Raw genomic sequence first — 18,449 nt, 5'->3', positions numbered from 1 at the left:
CCTGCAGAGGCACACGTGCACACGCAGACACATACATGTGCAGACACCTGCAGAGGCACACATGCACACGCAGATATGCACACACACAAACACATGAGTACGTACACAGGCGCATGTGCACACACAGGCATTCAGGCACGCCGCGTAAATGGGGCAAGGACGAGGCCCTGGATGAACTGTGGGGAGAGACCGCGAGCCTGGATTCTACGGCGACAGGGACTCTTGCGGGGAGGCGGCCTGCGGGGGGCCTTCCGGCCGCGTCCGCGAACTGGACCGACCCCCTAAGCCCCACCCGGCCCGGCACCTGGTGGGCAGGTGGGGAGGCCCCACGCCGGGACCCAGCACGGCCCCACGCCCCGCCCGACTCGGGGCGTGCAGACCCGACGGCGTGGGACCGAGTTCGCGGCGCTGACAGGCGCACGCGAGAGTGTAAACACTCGGCCCCACCCCCTACTCGCCCCCGCCCCGCCCCGCCATTGGCTGCGGGAGCAGAGTCCCCGCCTCCTGTTTGTTCTGGCTCCGCCCCTGCTCCGTCTCCGGGCCTCCATTGGCTGCGGCGACAGCGCCCTTCCAGGAGGGGCGGTTGGGCTTCAGCCCGGAGGCGGCGACGAGAGTAAGATGGACGGACAATCACACCAATGAAAGTGCGCAGCCGCCCTAGCAACTGCGGTCCACCAATGGCGGGGCCGGGCGGGGCTGCGCGCTGTCAGCGCTGGGCGGCGGGGCGGGGCCGGCTGCAAGCAAGGACTCGGGGCCCGCGCGGCGCCTCTCGGGGCCCGGCCGCCGCCTCTGCGCGCAGCCCCGCAGGCCGGGCATGGGTTGGGGCGCCGGGCCGGCACGATGAGCGCGCTGGGCAGCCCGGTCCGGGCCTACGACTTCCTGCTCAAGTTCCTGCTGGTGGGCGACAGCGACGTGGGCAAGGGCGAGATCCTGGCGAGCCTGCAGGACGGCGCGGCCGAGTCCCCGTACGGCCACCCGGCGGGTGAGCGCGGGCGGAGGGCGCGCCTGGGTGCGGACGTGGGTCCGGGGAGGGGCGCGGGGCTGGGAGGGGGTGCGGGTGGGAGTCCGGGTTCGGAGGCACGAGGCCGGGGAGGGGTCGGGAAGAGGCCGGGGCGCGGGCCCGGGGAGGGTGGGAGTCCGGGTCCGGGGGCGCGCGGCTGAGGAGGAGCGCGGTTCGCCTTTCTCCGCCCGGCCTGGCCCTCGTGCGGCGGCGTCCCTGTTACACCCGGCACCGTCCCTGTTACACCCGGCACCCCCGTTCCGCTCGAGGCCCCCGCGGCGCAGTCTCCATCCTTCTCCGCAGTCTGCGCGCAGCGGGAGCCCGCGGCTGGGCCGGGCGCTGTGCCCCTCCCGACCTGGGGCCGCCTCCGCGGGGACCCGGGGAGGACTCGGGTCCGCACGTGCGCGTTCGGCCGCGGGGGCAGGAGCGGCGGGAGGGGACGCGAGCTCCGGGGCGCCTGGGGCGGAGCGCGGCCAGCAGGCTCCCAGGTGCTGGGTCTGCGCGTGGGTCGGAGGGGAGGGGAGACCAGGGTCCGGTCCCGAGGCCGGGGGTCCCGCGTGTCCGGGGGAGAGGAAGGAGCGCAGGTGACTCGCGTGCGGAAGAGGGGACCCCCCACGACAGCGGCCGGAAAGGGGGTTCCAGGGCTAGGGGAGGCCGCAGCGCACAGAGCTCCCAGGCAGACAGCCCGGGGATCCCCGAAGTTTGAGGCTTGAAAGCCGGCGCCCGGCGAGGGGGTGGACGGCTCCGGGGAAGGAAAGGCGGAGGCAGGAACCAGGAGGAGGAGGAATGCGCAGAGGCGGACACCTCGGCCGGGAGTGAGGAGCAGGCGGGGCCTTCACCCACCCGCGTCCCTGGAACCGCGCGGACGAGGCCGACCCTGCGGCTGTGGACGGAGCCCCGCTGTGCCCACCTGCCTGCCACGCCTCGGGGCTGAACCCACACTTCCAACAGAGACCCCCCTCTGGGTCCTGGGCGGAGGAGGGGAGCCGTGGCGTGGAGATGGAGTCTTGGTGAGAAGGCCCTGTCAGCTCTGGGGCCTGGGAAGGGTCCTGCCAGAGACGAGCTTTGCCAGAGCGGGTGGGAGGAAGCGGGATCTGAGGCTGCAGAGTAGAGGGTGCAGGCCGTCCCCTACGGGCAGCTCCACGCAGGCTGCATGAGGACCAAGGGAGGGGAGCGTGGCACGGCTGGAGGGGGTGGCCTGAGACTGTGGAGCGTGGGGTGAGACTCAGGTACCCGGCCACACCTCAGCTTAGGGAAGGGGGTGAGGAGGGGGCACAGTTTGGGGGAGCAGCTGAGATGGGCTTGGGCTCACGACCAGCACCCGGAGGCTTCCTTAAACTGCAGCACGCCGGGGAGTCTCTCGCAGCCGGCGGGTGCAGAGTGTGCTCCGTGGGGCAGGAGGGGAGTCTGCGTCTTTACCTGTCCCCACCCCACTCCCCGCTCGGCGGCAGGTCTCTAGGACCGTGGTGTCCAGTCACATGCCATGAGCCACGTGTGGCTGTGGAAGTGTCATTATAAGGAAACAAAACAAAAAGCTTCCATTAGTCACATTTCTAGGTAGTTCGGATGTCGCTGTGGCAAAGTCTGGGGGCCAGCGCTGCCCTGGAGATTGAGCGCCTGGAGGACGGGGCTTTGTCTGCACGGTGCCCTCGGGGTCTGGGCTCAGTGAGGGATGAACCCTACCAGAGCTAGAGGAATAGAGCACCCGACAACGTGTAGCCCAGACGAATGTGGCCCTGTAAGAGCTGTGCGTGTTTTCGGGGAGCAGACGGTTGACGGTGTTGAGTTTGATTGAAGGTGAGTGCCATGGGGCATGCGTGAGAAGAGCCACGCACAGAATGTGAAACTTCCTTCTGGTTGGTTTGAACGGCGGCTCAGGGATGCTTCTGGTGCATGACTTTTGGTTGCTACATGCTGAACTGAGGACGACCCAAAACAATGGACTGATGCTTTCTCCTAAATGCTTTCCCTTGACAGGGAGAGAGGGTTTAGGCTAAAAATACAACCTCCCACCGGGCCGGGTGCGGTGGCTCACACCTGTAATCCCAGCACTTTGGGAGGCCAAGGCGGGCGGATCACCTGAGGTCAGGAGTTGGAGACCAGCCTGACCAATATGGAGAAACCCGCGTCTCTACTAAAAATACAAAATTAGCCGAGCATGGTGTCACATGCCTGTAATCCCAGCTACTCGGGAGGCTGAGGCAGGAGAATCGCTTGAACCTGAGAGGCAGAAGTTGCAGTGAGCCGAGATCACACCATTGCACTCCAGCCTGGGCGACAGAGCGAAACTCTATCTAAAAAAAAAAAAAAAAAAAAAAAAAAGACGTCTCCCACCAAAAGCTTTGTTGTCAACCTGGCCTGAGCTGCTGTAGAAAAAACTGCTATCGTGGGTGTACCCTTGCAGGTTTTTTATTTACCAAATATTTGTTTTAGGGTTAAGAAAAGTTACTCTGAAAAATAGTAAGAAGTTGAGATCATTATGTTTTGTTTTTAATTTTTTCAGAGACAGGGTCTTCTCTGCTGCCTGGGCTGAAGGCAGTGGTGAGGATTGCAGATCACTGCAGCCTTGACCTCCCTGGGATCAAGCCATCCTCCTGTCTTGGCCTCCCCAAGTGTTGGGATTATAAGCCTGAGCCACAGCAGCTGGCCATGCTTTTTTTTTTTTTTTTTTTTTTTAATGACATGTTTCACTGAGAAACAGTATAGGTGCTTCTGTTACTGAAAGGTGAGGGCAGCCGGGCTCGGTCGCTCATAGCTGTAATCCCAGCACATGGGGAGGCCGAGGTGGGCGGGTCATGAGGTCAGGAGTTTGAGACCAGCCTGGCCAACATGGTGAAACCCCATCTCTACTAAAAATACAAAAATTAGCCGGGCGTGGTGCTGCACACCTGTAATCCCAGCTACTCAGGAGGCTGAGGCAGGAGAATTGCTGGAACCCAGGAGGCAGAGGGTGAAAGTGAGCTGAGATTGTGCCACTATACTCTAGCCCAGCAACAGAGGGAGACTCCGTCTCAAAAAAAAAAAAAAAAGAAAGGTGAGGGCTTTCGTAACTCCACACTCCATCCCCTCCACCCGACTCATCCTGAGTTTTGTAGCCCAGGCTGTTATTTTTATATTGTTCAGGGTTTTAGCCCTTGCTTCTGTATTGTGGCTGTAGTGCCCACAAGAATTTAGTATCAATTCAGCATTTAAATATAGTCAGTGCTCACGAAAGTCCTTTTACCATTTCTGTCTTTGTTCATTGTGCTGTCTCTCTCTTAATTAGCTAGATTTCATTATCAGTCGTTTTTTTCAGAAAGACTCGAGTATTTCCTGAGTGTTTTTGTGTCTGAGAATGTCTCCCTGTGGTCTTTCTTTGAACGATATAAAGATATCTTGGCTGGGTATAATACTCTTAGATTTGTTTTCTTCCCCAACACTTTGCAGCTGTCATTCCACCGTCTCCTGGCTCGCATGGGTTGTGATGAAGCCCAAGGTCGGCTGATTTTTCCCGGTGTGGAGGATTGTCCTTCCCTTCGTGAATTTCTGAGGAATTCTTTCTTTTTGTCTCACAGTTCTTCTGCTTAACCAGACCATGTCTCAGAGTTGAATGTTTTGTGTTAAACTTCTAGTATGCATGTACTCTTTGAGTTTCCAGGTATGTGTGTGTGTGTGTGTGTGTGTGTATTATATATGTATTTTTTTCTTAGACGGAGTCTCAATCTGTTGCCCAGGCTGGAGTGCAGTGGTGTGATCTCGGCTCACTGCAACTTCCACCTCCCAGATTCAAGCAATTCTCCTGCTTCAACCTCCCAAGTAGCTGGGATTACAGGTGCCCACCACCATGCCGGGCTAATTTGTTTTTGTATTTTTAGTAGAGACAGGGTTTTGCCATGTCGGCCAGGGTGGTCTCGAACTCCTAACCTCAGGTGATCCGCCCGGCTCAGCCTCCGCAAACCTGGGATTACAGGTGTGAGCCACAGTGCACGGCCTGAATTTTTGTGATTTTCTTATGCCTTTCCTATTTGTTGGTAATTCTGATTTCAGTAAACTGTTCTAGCTGTTTTAACTTACTGATTCGTTCAGTAAAGACATTATTTTCCTCTCCTAATTTTCTCTTAGTTTTGGAGTTTTCCTTTTTTTTGTTTTTAGAGACGGAGTCTTGCTCTGTCACCCAGGCTGGAGTGCAGTGGCACGATCTCGGCTCACTGCAACCTCTGCCTCCTGGGTTCAAGCAATTCTTTGCCTCAGCCTCCCGAGTAGCTGGGATTACAGGCATCTGCCACCACACCCAGCTAATTTTTGTATTTTTTAGTAGAGACGGGGTTTCACCATGTTGGCCAGGCTGGCTGGAACTCCTGACTTCTGGTGATCCACCCTCCTCGGCCTCCCAAAGTGCTGGGATTACAGGCGTGAGCCATTGCGCCTGACTTTTTTTTTTTTTTTTTTGAGACGGAGTCTCACTCTGTTGCCCAGGCTGGAGTGCAGTGGTGCGGTCTCAGCTGACTGCAACCTCTGCCTCCCAGGTTCAAGCGATTCTCCTGTCTCAGCCTCTCGAGTAGCTGGGACTACAGGTGTATGCCACCATGTCTGGCTAATTTTTTTATTTTTAGTAGAGACAGGGTTTCACTTTGTTAGCCAGAATGGTCTGGAACTCCTGACATCAAGTGATCCGCCTGCCTCGGCCTCCCAAAGTGCTGGAATTGGCAGGCGTGGGCCGCCGCGCCTCGCCAAAGTGCTGGAATTGCAGGCGTGGGCCGTCGCGCCTCGCCCTACGTGCACTTCTGTGACTGTCTCTGGCCCCCATTATGTGAATGAGCCTCTGCCGTGTTGTGTGAGGCTGTGGGGTGTTAATTCTCATGGCATGTTGACTTCCCTTTTGTGACTCTACCACGATTTATTTCTCCCTCCTGCGGGTGACGGGCATTTGGGTGGTTTCTGGTTTCTGACTATTACGACTTGTTCTGCTGCGAACATTCCTGGTACATATCCTTCGCATTTCTGTTGAAAGTTACCTGTGCGTGCGAATCTCTGGGTATCAGGCATGCAAATGTCTATGTAGGTTTCCCTGTAGTAGATTCTCCCAAAGCATTTTTCACTTGGTGCTCCCACCAGCAAAGCCGGAGGCCCCGGCTCCGTCACCTTCCCTCCCAGCACGGGACTGTCTCTCTCTTTCTGGGTGGTGTGCAGTTTGCCTTTGCATTTCTCTGATAACTAATTGAGCACCTTTTCATACATGTATGCGAATTTCCTCTTTTGAAAAATGCCTAAGTTGGCTGGGCGTGGTGACTCACACCTGTAATTCCAGCACTTTGGGAGGCCGAGGCGGGTGGATCACCAGCGGTCAGGAGTTCGAGACCATCCTGGCCAACATGGTGAAACCCTGTCTCTACTAAAAATACAAAAAAAATATTAGCTGGGCCTGTGCCTATGGTCCCAACTATGTGGGAGGCTGAGGCAGGAGAAGCGCTTATACTCGGGAGGCAGAGGTTACAGTGAGCTGCAGTCGCACCACTGCACACCAGCTTGGGTGACAGAGTGAGACTCCGTCTCCAAAAATTAAAAAAAAAGAAAAAGGCCGGGCGCTGTGGCTCACGCCTGGCAGGCACCTGTAGTCCCAGCTACTCGGGAGGCTGAGGCAGGAGAATGGCAGGAACCCAGGAGGCAGAGCTTGCAGTGAGCTGAGATCGTGCCACTGCACTCCAGCCTGGGCGACAGAGCGAGACTCCATCTCAAAAAAAAAAAAAAGAAAAAGAAAGAAGAAAAATGCCCATGTCTTATGTCTGTTTTTTCATTTTGGTTGAATTTCTTTCAATGATTGCTAGGAGTGTTTAAAACATAGATTCTGGCTGTGAGTCCTTTGTCGGCTGTGTGGTCCTGGATATCCACACTCATCTGCACGTTACCTTTCCACTCCTTTAATAGTATCTTTGGGTGAACAGAAGCTCTTAATTTTAACATAATCTAAATTATCAGTGTTTTGTGGTTAGGACTTTGGGTCCTGTTTAACAAACTTTTGCTGCTCCCAGATAACAAAAATGTTCTCTACAAGCATCGTTTTACCTTTGACATGAGCGGCTGCCTCCAGCTGGGGTGAGGCCTGAGGCAGGGATGAAGACGCATTGTTTTCAGTTGGATGCCTGCCCCCCACCCCAGCTCCCCCACATTGCACGGCCACCCTTGTCCCAGCCTGGAGCCCACTTGTGGGTCTGGGTCTGCACCGTTGGCCTGCCTGTCTCTCGTGTGTGTATCCCCGGTCAGACTCTGTCTTCTGTGGGTGGACGTGCCCTGTGCTGTCCGGGACGGTCAGATGCATCTTGTCCTTGCCCAGGCAACTGTGCCCAGGTGTTCCCTTTGCTCTGACACAGTCAGCGAGGCCTGGATTCTCCCTCCTGGGCGTTTGTGTTCCTCTTGGTCTGTAGCTGGAGGGCGGAGTTCTTGGATCCTGGACCCTGTCGGCAATCTGAGTCCACAGACTATGCGGACCCCCCTGCTCTGCCTGTTACCCAGGGAAGTGTCTTCTGTTCTGCAGCACACCTCACACACACTGGCCCCCTGGTTCCCGGTGGCCTGGCCCCGTTTCTGTCTGGCAGCTGGGCCCCCGGTTCAGGCTCTTTCTCCTTGGAAGTTCCGTTTCTCTCCAGGCAAGGGTGGAAGGAGAAAGGCATCACCAGGCTGGCCCAGGATACTGTCAGGGCACGGCAGGGCCCTGTCTCTCCGCCACCCCAGCTGGTGTTTCTAACACCAAATTGTGACCCTTCTCTGAGTGCTGAGTTTTCTGCCTTTTGCACATTTTTAAAAATTTTTTGAGACAGAGTCTTGCTCTGTCGCCCAGGCTGGAGTGCAATGTTGTGACATCGGCTCACCGCAACCTCTGTCTCCTGGGTTCAAGCGATTCTCCTGCCTCAGCCTCCTGAGTAGCTGGGATTATAGGCGCACGCCACCAGGCCCAGCTAATTTTTGTATTTTTAGTTGAGATGGGGTTTCACCCTGTCGGTCAGGCTGGTCTGGAACTCCTGACCTCAGGCAATCCTCCCTTCTTGGCCTCCCAAGTAGCTGGGATTATGGGCGTGAGGCACCGCGCCTGTTTATTAGTGACAGGGAGGGAGGTGGATTAACTACACCAGATGCCACCACCTCTTGCCTCCCACCCTTTTCCCCAGCATGAGGGCCTCACCGTCTTCTCCAATCCTTTCTCCTGGCTGTTTCTTCAGCATCCTTTTCCCAGCATAAAAATCCCATTGTTCTTTCTTTGTTTCATTTTTGCTAAGAGCTGATGATAATAACCCTCACTTACTGAGGGGGAGTCATCTCGAGAGAGGATGTATTGTGAGGCCCAGAGAGGCTGAGCTACTCCCTCAGGACTACACGGTGCATGGACGGACGGGGGTGCAGGTGCAGGGCCTGGCCCTCCCCTGTTTCCAGTGTTTAATGTTGGGAAAACCCTCCTCAGAGGGAGCTTTTCTTCCTGGAGAGGAGCATCAGAACTCCGCTACTGAGTGACCCAGTTGCTGGGGTTTGCTCCTTCCTCTCTGCCTTGGACAGATGCTCCCCGGGGACACGCGTGCACAGTCCGTGCTCCCTCTGATTCTGCAGATCTTCCCCTGGACACACATGCACACTCCATGCTCCCCGGGGACACGCGTGCACACTCCATGCTCCCTCTGATTCTGCAGACAGCCATGGATTTGCCGCTCGATACAGCTACTCTTCTGGTTTCCCTTGGCAACCACCTCGAGATTTTAAACACGATTTATAAAGTCATCACTTTCTTTTTTTTTTTTTTTTTGAGACGGAGTCCTGCTCTGTCACCCAGGCTGGAGTGCAGTGGCCGGATCTCAGTTCACTGCAAGCTCCGCCTCCCGGGTTTACGCCGTTCTCCTGCCTCAGCCTCCCGAGTAGCTGGGACTACAGGCGCCTGCCACCTCGCCCGGCTAGTTTTTTGTATTTTTTAGTAGAGACGGGGTTTCACCATGTTAGCCAGGATGGTCTCGATCTCCTGACCTCGTGATCCGCCCGTCTCCGCCTCCCAAAGTGCTGGGATTACAAGCGTGAGCCACCGCGCCTGGCCAGTCATCACTTTGAAGTTGGAACTGAAAGTCAAATAATATTTTATCCTGCTTCTTTATGGTGCAATCCTTGAGGAGGAGATGGTTTTCTGTTTTTTTTTTTTTTCTTTTTTTTCTTTTTGAGATGGAGTTTTGCTCTGTCGCCCAGGCTGGAGTGCAGTGGCACGATCTTGGTTCACTGCAACCTCTGCCTCCTGGGTTCAAGCAATTCTCTGCCTCAGCCTCCTGAGTAGCTGGGATTCCAGGCGCCCACCACCATGTCTGACTAATTTTTTGTATTTTTAGTAGAGATGGGGTTTCACCATCTTGACCAGGCTGGTCTTGAACTCCTGACCTTGTGATCCACCTGCCTTGGCCTCCCGAAGTGCTGGGATTACAGGCATGAGCCACCGCTCCCGGCCAGTTTTCTATTTCTTTAACTCCTGCGGTACAACTTGTGAGCAAATTAATTTTTAAAATATGTTGTGTTTTAAAAATTGTGTCATAAATGTTTCTGTGCATTTGAAAATAACACCATTGCATTTGTATCAAGTTTTCCCATTAGAAACCCTCAATTCAGCCCCACCTCACCTGTGTCCTGTGGGGTCCGCTCCCACCCTGATGACCATCCTTTAGCTTGACCCGTTACTTCTGGAACCCCAGCCCCAGGTGAACCTGATTTCCAGTGACAGGCTGGGAGAGGCTCAAAACAGGCCAGCCAGGTTTCTCCAGGCAGAGAGAGGGTCAGCTCTGGGGGGGCTGGAGGCCCACCCATCGCCCCTGAGTCTGTCACCCGGCTGTCCACCAGCCTGGCACCGGGCACCGCTGTGGTGGAGAGTGGACGCAGCTGGAGCAGGCAGACCCGCAGTCCTGCCTCATCCTGCCAGCCACACCTGCTCACTGTTCCTCCTGTCCCAGGAGCGCAGGCTGCTCCGTGCTGGGTGCTTTTGGAGTGAAGAGAGCGGCAAGGGGCATCAGAGGCAACAGCGGAGTCAGCTGGTGTGTGCTTGCTGTGGGTACTGTTCGCATTCAGAGATGTTTTTAACCTTTATTTTCTTTTTTTTTTGAGACGGAGTCTCGCTCTGTTGCCCAGGCTGGAGTGCAGTGGCGCGATCTCGGCTCACTGCGAGCTCCGCCTCCTGGGTTTACGCCATTCTCCTGCCTCAGCCTCCTGAGTAGCTGGGACTACAGACGCCTGCCACCTCGCCCGGCTAGTGTTTTTTTGTATTTTTTTTAGTAGAGACGGGGTTTCACTGTGTTAGCCAGGATGGTCTCGATCTCCTGACCTTGTGATCCGCCCATCTCGGCCTCCCTTAACCTTTATTTTCAACTTTATTCCCAAGATTCTTCAGCTTCATTAGCTGTATACACACAAAACCTTAAAAGAGCAACAGCATCCAAGGGGCTTGGGCATATAAATGTTAGAGATCTAGACTTCATCAAACAAAACAATTTTTTAATTTTTCTGAGACAGAGTCTTACTCTGTTGCTCAGGCTGGAGTGCAGTGGTGTGATCTTGGCTCACTACAACCTCTGCCTCCTGGGTTCAAGCGATTTTCCTGTCTCAGTGTCCAGAGTAGCTGGAATTGCAGGCATGCACCACTATGCCTGGCTAATTTTTCTATTTTTTTAGTGAGGCCAGGGTTTCCCTTTTCATGTTGCTGGGGTTCTGCAGTTCTGGAGACCACTGACCTCAGATGCTGCTTGGCTGGCCTCAAGAGTGGCAGGAATTCTGGCTCAGGCGTTTGCTTGGACACAGACTCAGGACTTGTTATTTTATTTGTTTTTGAGACCAAGTCCTAGCTGTCACCCAGTCTGGAGTGCTGCTTGGAGTGATTATAGGCTTAGCACCTCTCCACACTCCCGGGATTCAAGTCTCGCCGACCTCGGTTCCCGGGGATTACAGGCACCGCCCGTGTTGCGCTCGTGGAGGTGAGGTTCCGCCATATTGTTGGCTGGTTTCCGACGCAGAACCGCGTTGCGCTCCCAAAGTGCTGAACGTACGGTGACCGACTACCTTCTCTTCGGCTGTTGCGTTTGCGTTTGCGCGCGTTTTTGCCGGGGCGAGAGATCTCATCTGCCAGGCTGCAGATTGCCGTCGGCGGATCTCCAGCTCCTGCCAGCTCACCTCCACAGTTCCGCCCATTCCTCTGCCGCCTCAACCTCCGGGTGGTTTGGGTTCACCGAGCCGCGTAGCGGTAGTTTTGTATTTTTTGGTAGAGTGGGGTTTTGCGTTGTTGCGGTAGGTGCGATTACCGGATGCCGGGCGTGGATGGCTGATTCGACTCAAGTCTTCGATTCACGGAAAGCGAAAGACGCACCCCATGCGCCGACTTCAAAACGGAGAAAATTTAAAGTAGTGCAAAGGCCGGTGAAATCACTAATCCAGCAAAGTCAACTAAACTCGGTTCCCCAAATTCGCCGAGAGCGCCAGAGGCACATCATCTCTGAATAGTTCGTCAGCTGGTGGGAAATGCGACTTAATATGTTTAGGCCGCTTCGCCGGATGGACTGAGTGGGGCTCAGCATATGGAATGAAAACTTTCAGGGAGGTAAAGTCAGTTTTGAAACCGGGTCTGGCTTATTGCCCGGGCTTGAGTGCAGTGGTGCGATCACAGCTTAATGGAGCTTTGACCTCCTGGGCTCAAGCAGTCCTCACATCTCAGCCCCCCAGTTGGCTGGGACTGTAGGTGCATGTCACCATGCCCGGCTAATTATTTTATTTTTAGTAGAGAGAGGGTCTTGCTATGCCACCCAGGCTTGTCTTGAATTTCTGGGCTCAAGCGATCCTCCTGCCTCGGCCTCCCAAAGTGTTGAGTTTACAGGTGTGAGCCACCGCACCTGGCTGGGGGCGTAAAGTCTTGAAGGCACCTGCCCTGCGTGGTCGGCAGCCAGTCAGGAGGGCTGGTTATCTGGGGACCCTGTACTTGGCTTCTTGGTCTCTCCGAGGACGCCAGCACCTCTCACAGAAGCTGGCGGCCACGTCTTGCAGAGAGAGCCCCAGAAGGCTGGCAGTGGAGAACAGCGAGGCCGTTGTAACAGATCTTGGGGTTTTCTCAGCTACGAATGAGCCTCAGGCTGTTTTTACTTTATGTGGGTTGCGTATCCCAACCTCTTGCAGCTAATAATTAATTAATTACCCTCCCCCAAGTGAAGTTTGCTCATGAATTTGAATCAACTGGTGTGTTATTTATATTTGTGACTCATGATAGAACTGGCATTTTGTTTGACTAAAAATAAAAGCAAAAACGAGTTTACACAGGCTTAAACATACATATTAAACTCTAGTGACCCTAATACATAAGGCCAGAAGTTACTGTCTTAGTAGGAAAAAGTGAATAGATAAGTATGAAGAGTATGACGTTAGATTAATAAAATTCATCTGGAAATAAAGCCTGTTTCTTCCAGCTCAGGATGCCGCGCGTGTTTGAGGAGAGAACGCTGTGGTCACTTGCGGGTTCAAATCACGTCGTGTTGGTTTGACACTGGAGAGACGCAGAGGCCAGCGTCATCGGACCTGGGCATCATCGGGGGTGTGGGAGGGGCCCACAAACAAGAGTCTTCCATGCCCCTGAGCTTTGGGCACCCTTCCCCCGGCACTGGGCAGGAGGGTCTTCGATGCCCCTGACCTCTGGGCACCCTTCCCCCAGCACTGGACGGAGGGTCTTCGATGCCCCTGACCTCTGGGCACCCTTCCCCCGCCACTGGACAGGAGGGTCTTTGATGCCCCGACCTCTGGGCACCCTTCCCCCGGCCCTGGACGGGAGGGGCGTGGAGGGAGGTGGAGGCTCCAGAGCCGGTGGGTGAAGGGGCTTTTGGACAAATTGAGGCAGAGATTTACTCTCTCACAGTTCTAGAGACCAGAAGCCCAGAATGAAGGTGTTGCCTGGGCCACGCTCCCTCGGCAGGCTCTAAGCGGGGATCCTTCCTGACTGCCCCGACTTCTGGGGTGCTGCCGGCAGCCCTCGGCATTCTGTGGCCGGTGGCAGCACCGTTCCAGTCCCTGCTGTCTGTCGTCACACAGCCTTCTCCCCTGGGTGTCTGTGTCCCCAAATCTCTCTGTGCTTTTAAGAACACCAGCCATTGGATTTAGGGCCCACCTAACTCAGTATGACCTCATCTTAACTTGATTACATCTGGAAACACCCTTGGCCAGGCGCGGTGGCTCATGCCTGTAACCCCAGCACTTTGGGAGGCCGAGGCGGGCGGATCATGAGGTCAGTGGTTCGAGACCAGCCTGGCCAACTTGGTGAAACCCCGTCTCTACTAAAAATACAAACATTAGCTGGGTGTGGTGGCGGGCACCTGTAATCCCAGCTACTCGGGAGGCTGAGACAGGAGAATTGTTTGAATCCAGGAGGTGGAGGTTACAGTGAGCTGAGATCATGCCCCTGCACTTCAGCCTAGGCAACAGGGCCAGACTCCATCTCAAAAAAAAAAAAAAAGAAAAGATGCTGTTTCCAAATCAGGTCACATTCTGAAGTTCTGGGTGAATGTGAACCTTTGGGGGACAATTCAACCCAGTGTAGATGGTGAACCCCGAGAGGACAGTCTCCTTCTCATGAAGGAGGAGCTGGTCACCCTGTGGGTCCCCTCTTCTTGGAGCTTCAGCACTGGATCCCCTGGCCCTGTTGGCTCCTGTTGGCTGCGGCCCTGGAGGGCCACCTAGGACCTGCCCCGGAGGCAGGCCGGGTGCCTGGAGCCCACCCCATCTGAGTGTTTCACTGCTGGGCTGTATCCGTGGGACCCTACAGGCCACACAGCTCATTCTGCTGGTCGTCCGTGCTTGGGGTTGGGGCACTGAAGCTTTGCCCCTGTGTGCGGTAGAGGACGTGGTGACTCGAGGGGGGGCCCAGGAATCTGCATTTAAGTGCACGGCCACATTTGAGAACCACTGTGTGCCCCGTCTCTTTCCACCGTGTTTCTCCTCCTTGCTCCCCATTCTCTTCTTCGCTTCTGTCCTCACTTACCCCTCCCCCTCCCTCCCCCTCCCCATTCTTTTCCTCTACCGCTTCCTCTCTGGTTTTATTGAGATATAGTTTACTTACAGTAAAATTTCTCCTTTCTTGAGTTTTTTTTTTTTCTTCCTGTTTTGAGACAGAGTTTTACTCTTGTCACCCAGGCTGGAGTGCAACAGCACAATCTCAGCTCACTGCTACCCCTGCCTCTGGGTTCAAGTGATTCTCCTGCCTCAGCCTCCTGAGTAGCTGGGACTACAGGCACCCACCACCACACCCGGCTAAGATTTTGTATTTTTTTTTAGTAGAGACGGGGTTTCACCGTGTTAGCCAGGATGGTCTCGATATCCTGACTTTGTGATCTGCCCGCCTCAGCCTCCCAAAGTGCTGGGATTACAGGCGTGAGCCACCACGCCGGGCCAAACTCATTTTTTTTGAGTTAATATATTACCACATGTATTGTTTTTTGGCAACTGTGTTCAATGTATATGAAGCAGAAATATTTGCTTTCATTTTTAGCTAATTTTCTCTCAAACATCATTTTCTTTCTTTCTTTTTTTTTTTGAGACAGAGTCTTGCTCTATTGCCCAGGCTGGAGTGCAGTGGTGCAATCTCAGCTCACTGCAGCCTCCACCTCCTGGGCTCAAGTGATTCTCCTGCCTCAGCATCCCAAGTAGCTGGGACTACAGGCATGTGCCACCACGCCCGGCTAATTTTTGTATTTTTAGTAGAGATGGGTGGGGTTTCACCATGTTGGCCAGTGTGGTCTCGAACTCCTGACGTCAGGTGATCCACCTGCCTCACCTTCCAAAGTGCTGGGATTAAAGGCATGAGCCACCATGTCTGACCCAGAATTATATATTAGAATTAAAACATTTGTATCAAATTTCATATGAAAAATGTTAAAATTACATATATCATACTATTACTACTACGTAGAAAGAAAACCGTATATACATAAACAGTGAAATGAACTACACAGAAATATTAACAGTGGTTGTCCATCGGTGATGAGATCATGGTGGTAAATACTTAGTGCTGAGCATGAATGACATGATTTTAAATAAACTTTTTCTTATGCACTATTTTTTTTTAACTTCAGAAGCAATGAGTGTCAGGCAGCCGTGGGTGGGGTGGCCTCCTGGAACCCTCCTCCCTCTCTAGCCTCCAGCCAGGCCTTTGGGTTGAGAAGCTCCCACATGTGGGGGAACTGCCATACGGTCCGCTGAGTAGCCCTGCCCAGAGCCCCCACCCCTGTTTGGCAGGTGGTGGCCATGGAGGGTGGGGCTCCTGCCTGCGACCCAAGGCCAGGGCAGGACTGGATCCTATGGCCGCTCCCCTGGGTGTGTGGGAACCTGGGAGAGACCCAGGCCCTGGTGTGGGGTCCGGGGCCACATGAGACCTCCGTGAGAGAGGTCACCCCACCCTGAGAGCCCGGGCCCACCTGAGTTGAGCCCTCGAACCCGACCAGGCCTCCGGTCTGAGCAGGACAGGCCAGCCCGAGGACAGCTGCCCCCTTCTCTCAGGCCCTGGGAGTTGTGGTCACAAGATGTCCGGCCCCATGACCAGCCTCAGGGAATCCACCACTCTGATGGGTTGTGAGAGGCCAGCTCAGAATGAGCCAAGTGGGCAGCTCTGGGATCTGGCCCCTCTGTCCCTCCCAGAGCCACCATGGCTGCCTCGATCCCCCTTCCCCAAGATGATGTCCCTTTGTGAGCCTCCCACAACTGCGTTCACCCCCAGGCCTGCTCAGGCAGCAGCTGCCACGCTTTAGGACACTGCTTCTGGGCCCTGTTCCTTCGTGTTTCCAGGTGTCCTGTGGTGGTGACAGCTCAGTGGAGGCGGCCCCTGCCCTGTGCTCGGTGGAGCCTGCCCCTGCCCTGTGCTCGGTGGAGGCTGGCCCCTGCCCTGCGCAGGGTGACTGCAGGTGCTTAGTGACGGGGTGGGGCAGCAGGTGGCCTCTGCAGCACTTGTCCAGCCTGATGCTGATCCCAGGCCTCACGTTTCTGAGTTTAGTGTCCGTAAAACAAGGTGATTTAAAATAAGTAAGGCTTGTCGTGGCCGGGCGCGGTGCCTCACGCCTGTAATCCCAGCACTTTGGGAGGCTGAGGTGGGTGGATCATGAGATCGAGACCATCCTGGCTAACACGGTGAAACCCCATCTCTACTAAAAATATAAAAAATCAGCCGGGCGTGGTGGCGGCGCCTGTAGTCCCAGCTACTCGGGAGGCTGAGGCAGGAGAATGGCGTGAACCTGGGAGGTGGAGCTTGCAGTGAGCCGAGATTGAACCACTGCACTCCAGCCTGGGCGACAGAGCGAGACTCCGTCTCTCAAAAAAAAAAAAAAAAAAGGCAGAAAGGGAGCTGCTTTCATGAAAACCACACACTTAAAGTCATATGTGAGCATTTTACAGTGCAGGTGTAAAGTGGCGTTTAATCACCACCACACTGCAGCCAGCGTCAGCACCGGCCACTTCCAGGAGCCCTGTGCTGTCCAGCGGCCACTCGCCCCGCCCCCTCCCCTCCGCCCCAGGGACCGCCAGTCTGCTTTCAGGCTTTTTGGTGTTTTAACTCAATGTAAGACGGATTTCTCAAAAGCTGGGCTCAGAGATGAATACGTCTCTACATTGTATTGAATCAATATTTGCACCATCAACAGATCTTCTCCTGTGAAGGCAGAGTTAGGCCACTCACTAAAATAGAATTAAGCAGGTGGTAGATGACTTAAAACGGATTCCTAAAATATTTACTCTTTATGCAGCTACAAGTGTTGAGGATGGTGTGGCATTTAACTTTTCCCTTTTTTTGTTCTTTTTTTTTTTTAGAAGGTTAAAATTATCTTTTTGTCCCTGTTTTCTGACTCACTCAGTGAACATTCTGACGGGCTTTGTTCTAGAAGCTTTGTGTATCTTTATGATATTTTGATGGACAGAGTACGTGGTAAGTTACTCAGCTAAGTGCAGTGAGCTTGAATTGTGTTATCCTAAGGCTGACACTGCTGATGTCAAAAATGTTAGTTAGTTTCTCGTGGACCGAAGCGTGTGGTAACACAGAGAATGGGAAACGGAGAATAACAAAACAGCAAACACAGATGGGAGATGAGGTGAAAGAAAACACTGCAGAGAATAAAACAACATGGCTCGATCCATGGGTTTATGAAAAGAAGATTCTTCTCACAAATTGAATTTGAACGTGGCTATGAAAGGATATGGTTTGAGGATTTCTCTAGGCAGACTCGGCTGTGTAAGAGGGTTTATCTTTGGAACAGCATTGATTTTAGAGAAAAAAGAGAGACATGAAATTAGATTGGTCGCTGCTCACTGGGCCCAGTGTCCAGACATTCTGGGCCGTCGTGGAGGGATGGAGAAGAGGCCCCGGTTCAGGTGCAGGGGTTGGGCAGGTGCAGCACCACGGCATCGCTGACGCCCTCATCTGGGGTCAGAGGGCCCCAAATCCGGGACCTGAGCAAAGAGGATGCGGGCTGTCTGTAGGGCCAGGCCACCTGTGCCTGGAAACGCCAAACGCTTGGGTGCTGGCCCTGGAGACGGGTGGTGGACGAGGATTGGAAGGTGGACACGGGAAGGCAGGGTTCCCACTGGGAGAGGCTGAGTCCACAGGGACAGAGACGCAGAGTCAGGGCTGATGGAGAGCCACAGCGCAGGCTGCCTCTGGGCCTCGCACCTGGGCAAGGCGGACGCATCAGGGAAAGGCCAGAGTGGGCTGAGCTGGCCACTGCAGGATGGGCCAGGCAGCCCCAGGAGGCTCCAGGCACTTCCTGAAGCAGCCTGGCTTGAATGCTTTCTTCCCTGTTAGGACGGGAGAAATTGCTTTTAGCTTTTTCTGTGGGGAACCTCATTGTAATTAGCTTTTACGATGGGCTGAGAACCTGGGACTTGGAGGAAATTCAGCTTTTAGTTCAGGTATTAATCCGGAGATAGCTTGAACATTAGTTGTTTAAATTAGTAGGCTACCTGCCGGGCGCAGTGGTTCACGCCTGTATTCCCGGTACTTTGGGAGGCTGAGGCAGGTGGATCACCTGAGGTCAGGAGTTCGAGACTAGCCTGACCAATATGGTGAAATCTCATCTGTACTAAAATAAAAAATTATCTGGGCGCGATGGCGGCACTTGTAATCCCAACTACTGGGGAGGCTGAGGCAGGAGAATCACTTGAATCCAGGAGGCGGAGGTTGCAGTGAGTTGAGATCACGCCATGGCACTCCAGCCTGGGTAACAGAGTAAGACTCCATCTCAAAAAATAAAAGAAAGAAAAATTAGTAGGCCACTGAAGCAGAGATCTCAAACTGGTGGGGGGGTAATCCTGAAAACACGGGACCCATCAGAACGCAAAGGGAATGGTGCTTTGTGGGGGTGGCTGGGAAGAGCTGAGACTCGCCACAGAATTGGTGCAGAGCGGTGGCGGGGGAGAGGCTGTTGAAGGTGAGGGGTGTCCTCACTGTGTGTGG

General features: G+C 54.4%; 1 protein-coding gene across 1 annotated transcript in view; it reads left to right on the top strand.

Annotated features, from left to right (window-relative positions):
- The first annotated feature begins 720 nt into the window (after positions 1-720).
- The window catches only part of RAB40B (RAB40B, member RAS oncogene family), a 36,737-nt gene continuing 19,008 nt past the window's right edge, over positions 721-18,449 (top strand). The window contains exon 1 of the mRNA XM_031656982.1: positions 721-982. Within this exon, the coding sequence (XP_031512842.1) occupies positions 841-982 (142 nt within the window). The 5' untranslated portion in view covers positions 721-840. The remainder of the gene's footprint in view (positions 983-18,449) is intronic.

Source organism: Papio anubis, chromosome 17 (genome assembly GCF_008728515.1).
Source record: "Papio anubis isolate 15944 chromosome 17, Panubis1.0, whole genome shotgun sequence".
Classification (NCBI taxonomy): Eukaryota; Metazoa; Chordata; class Mammalia; order Primates; family Cercopithecidae; genus Papio; species Papio anubis.
The sequence above is the reverse complement of the archived record's forward strand: the minus strand, read 5'-3'. Positions and strand labels throughout refer to the sequence as shown.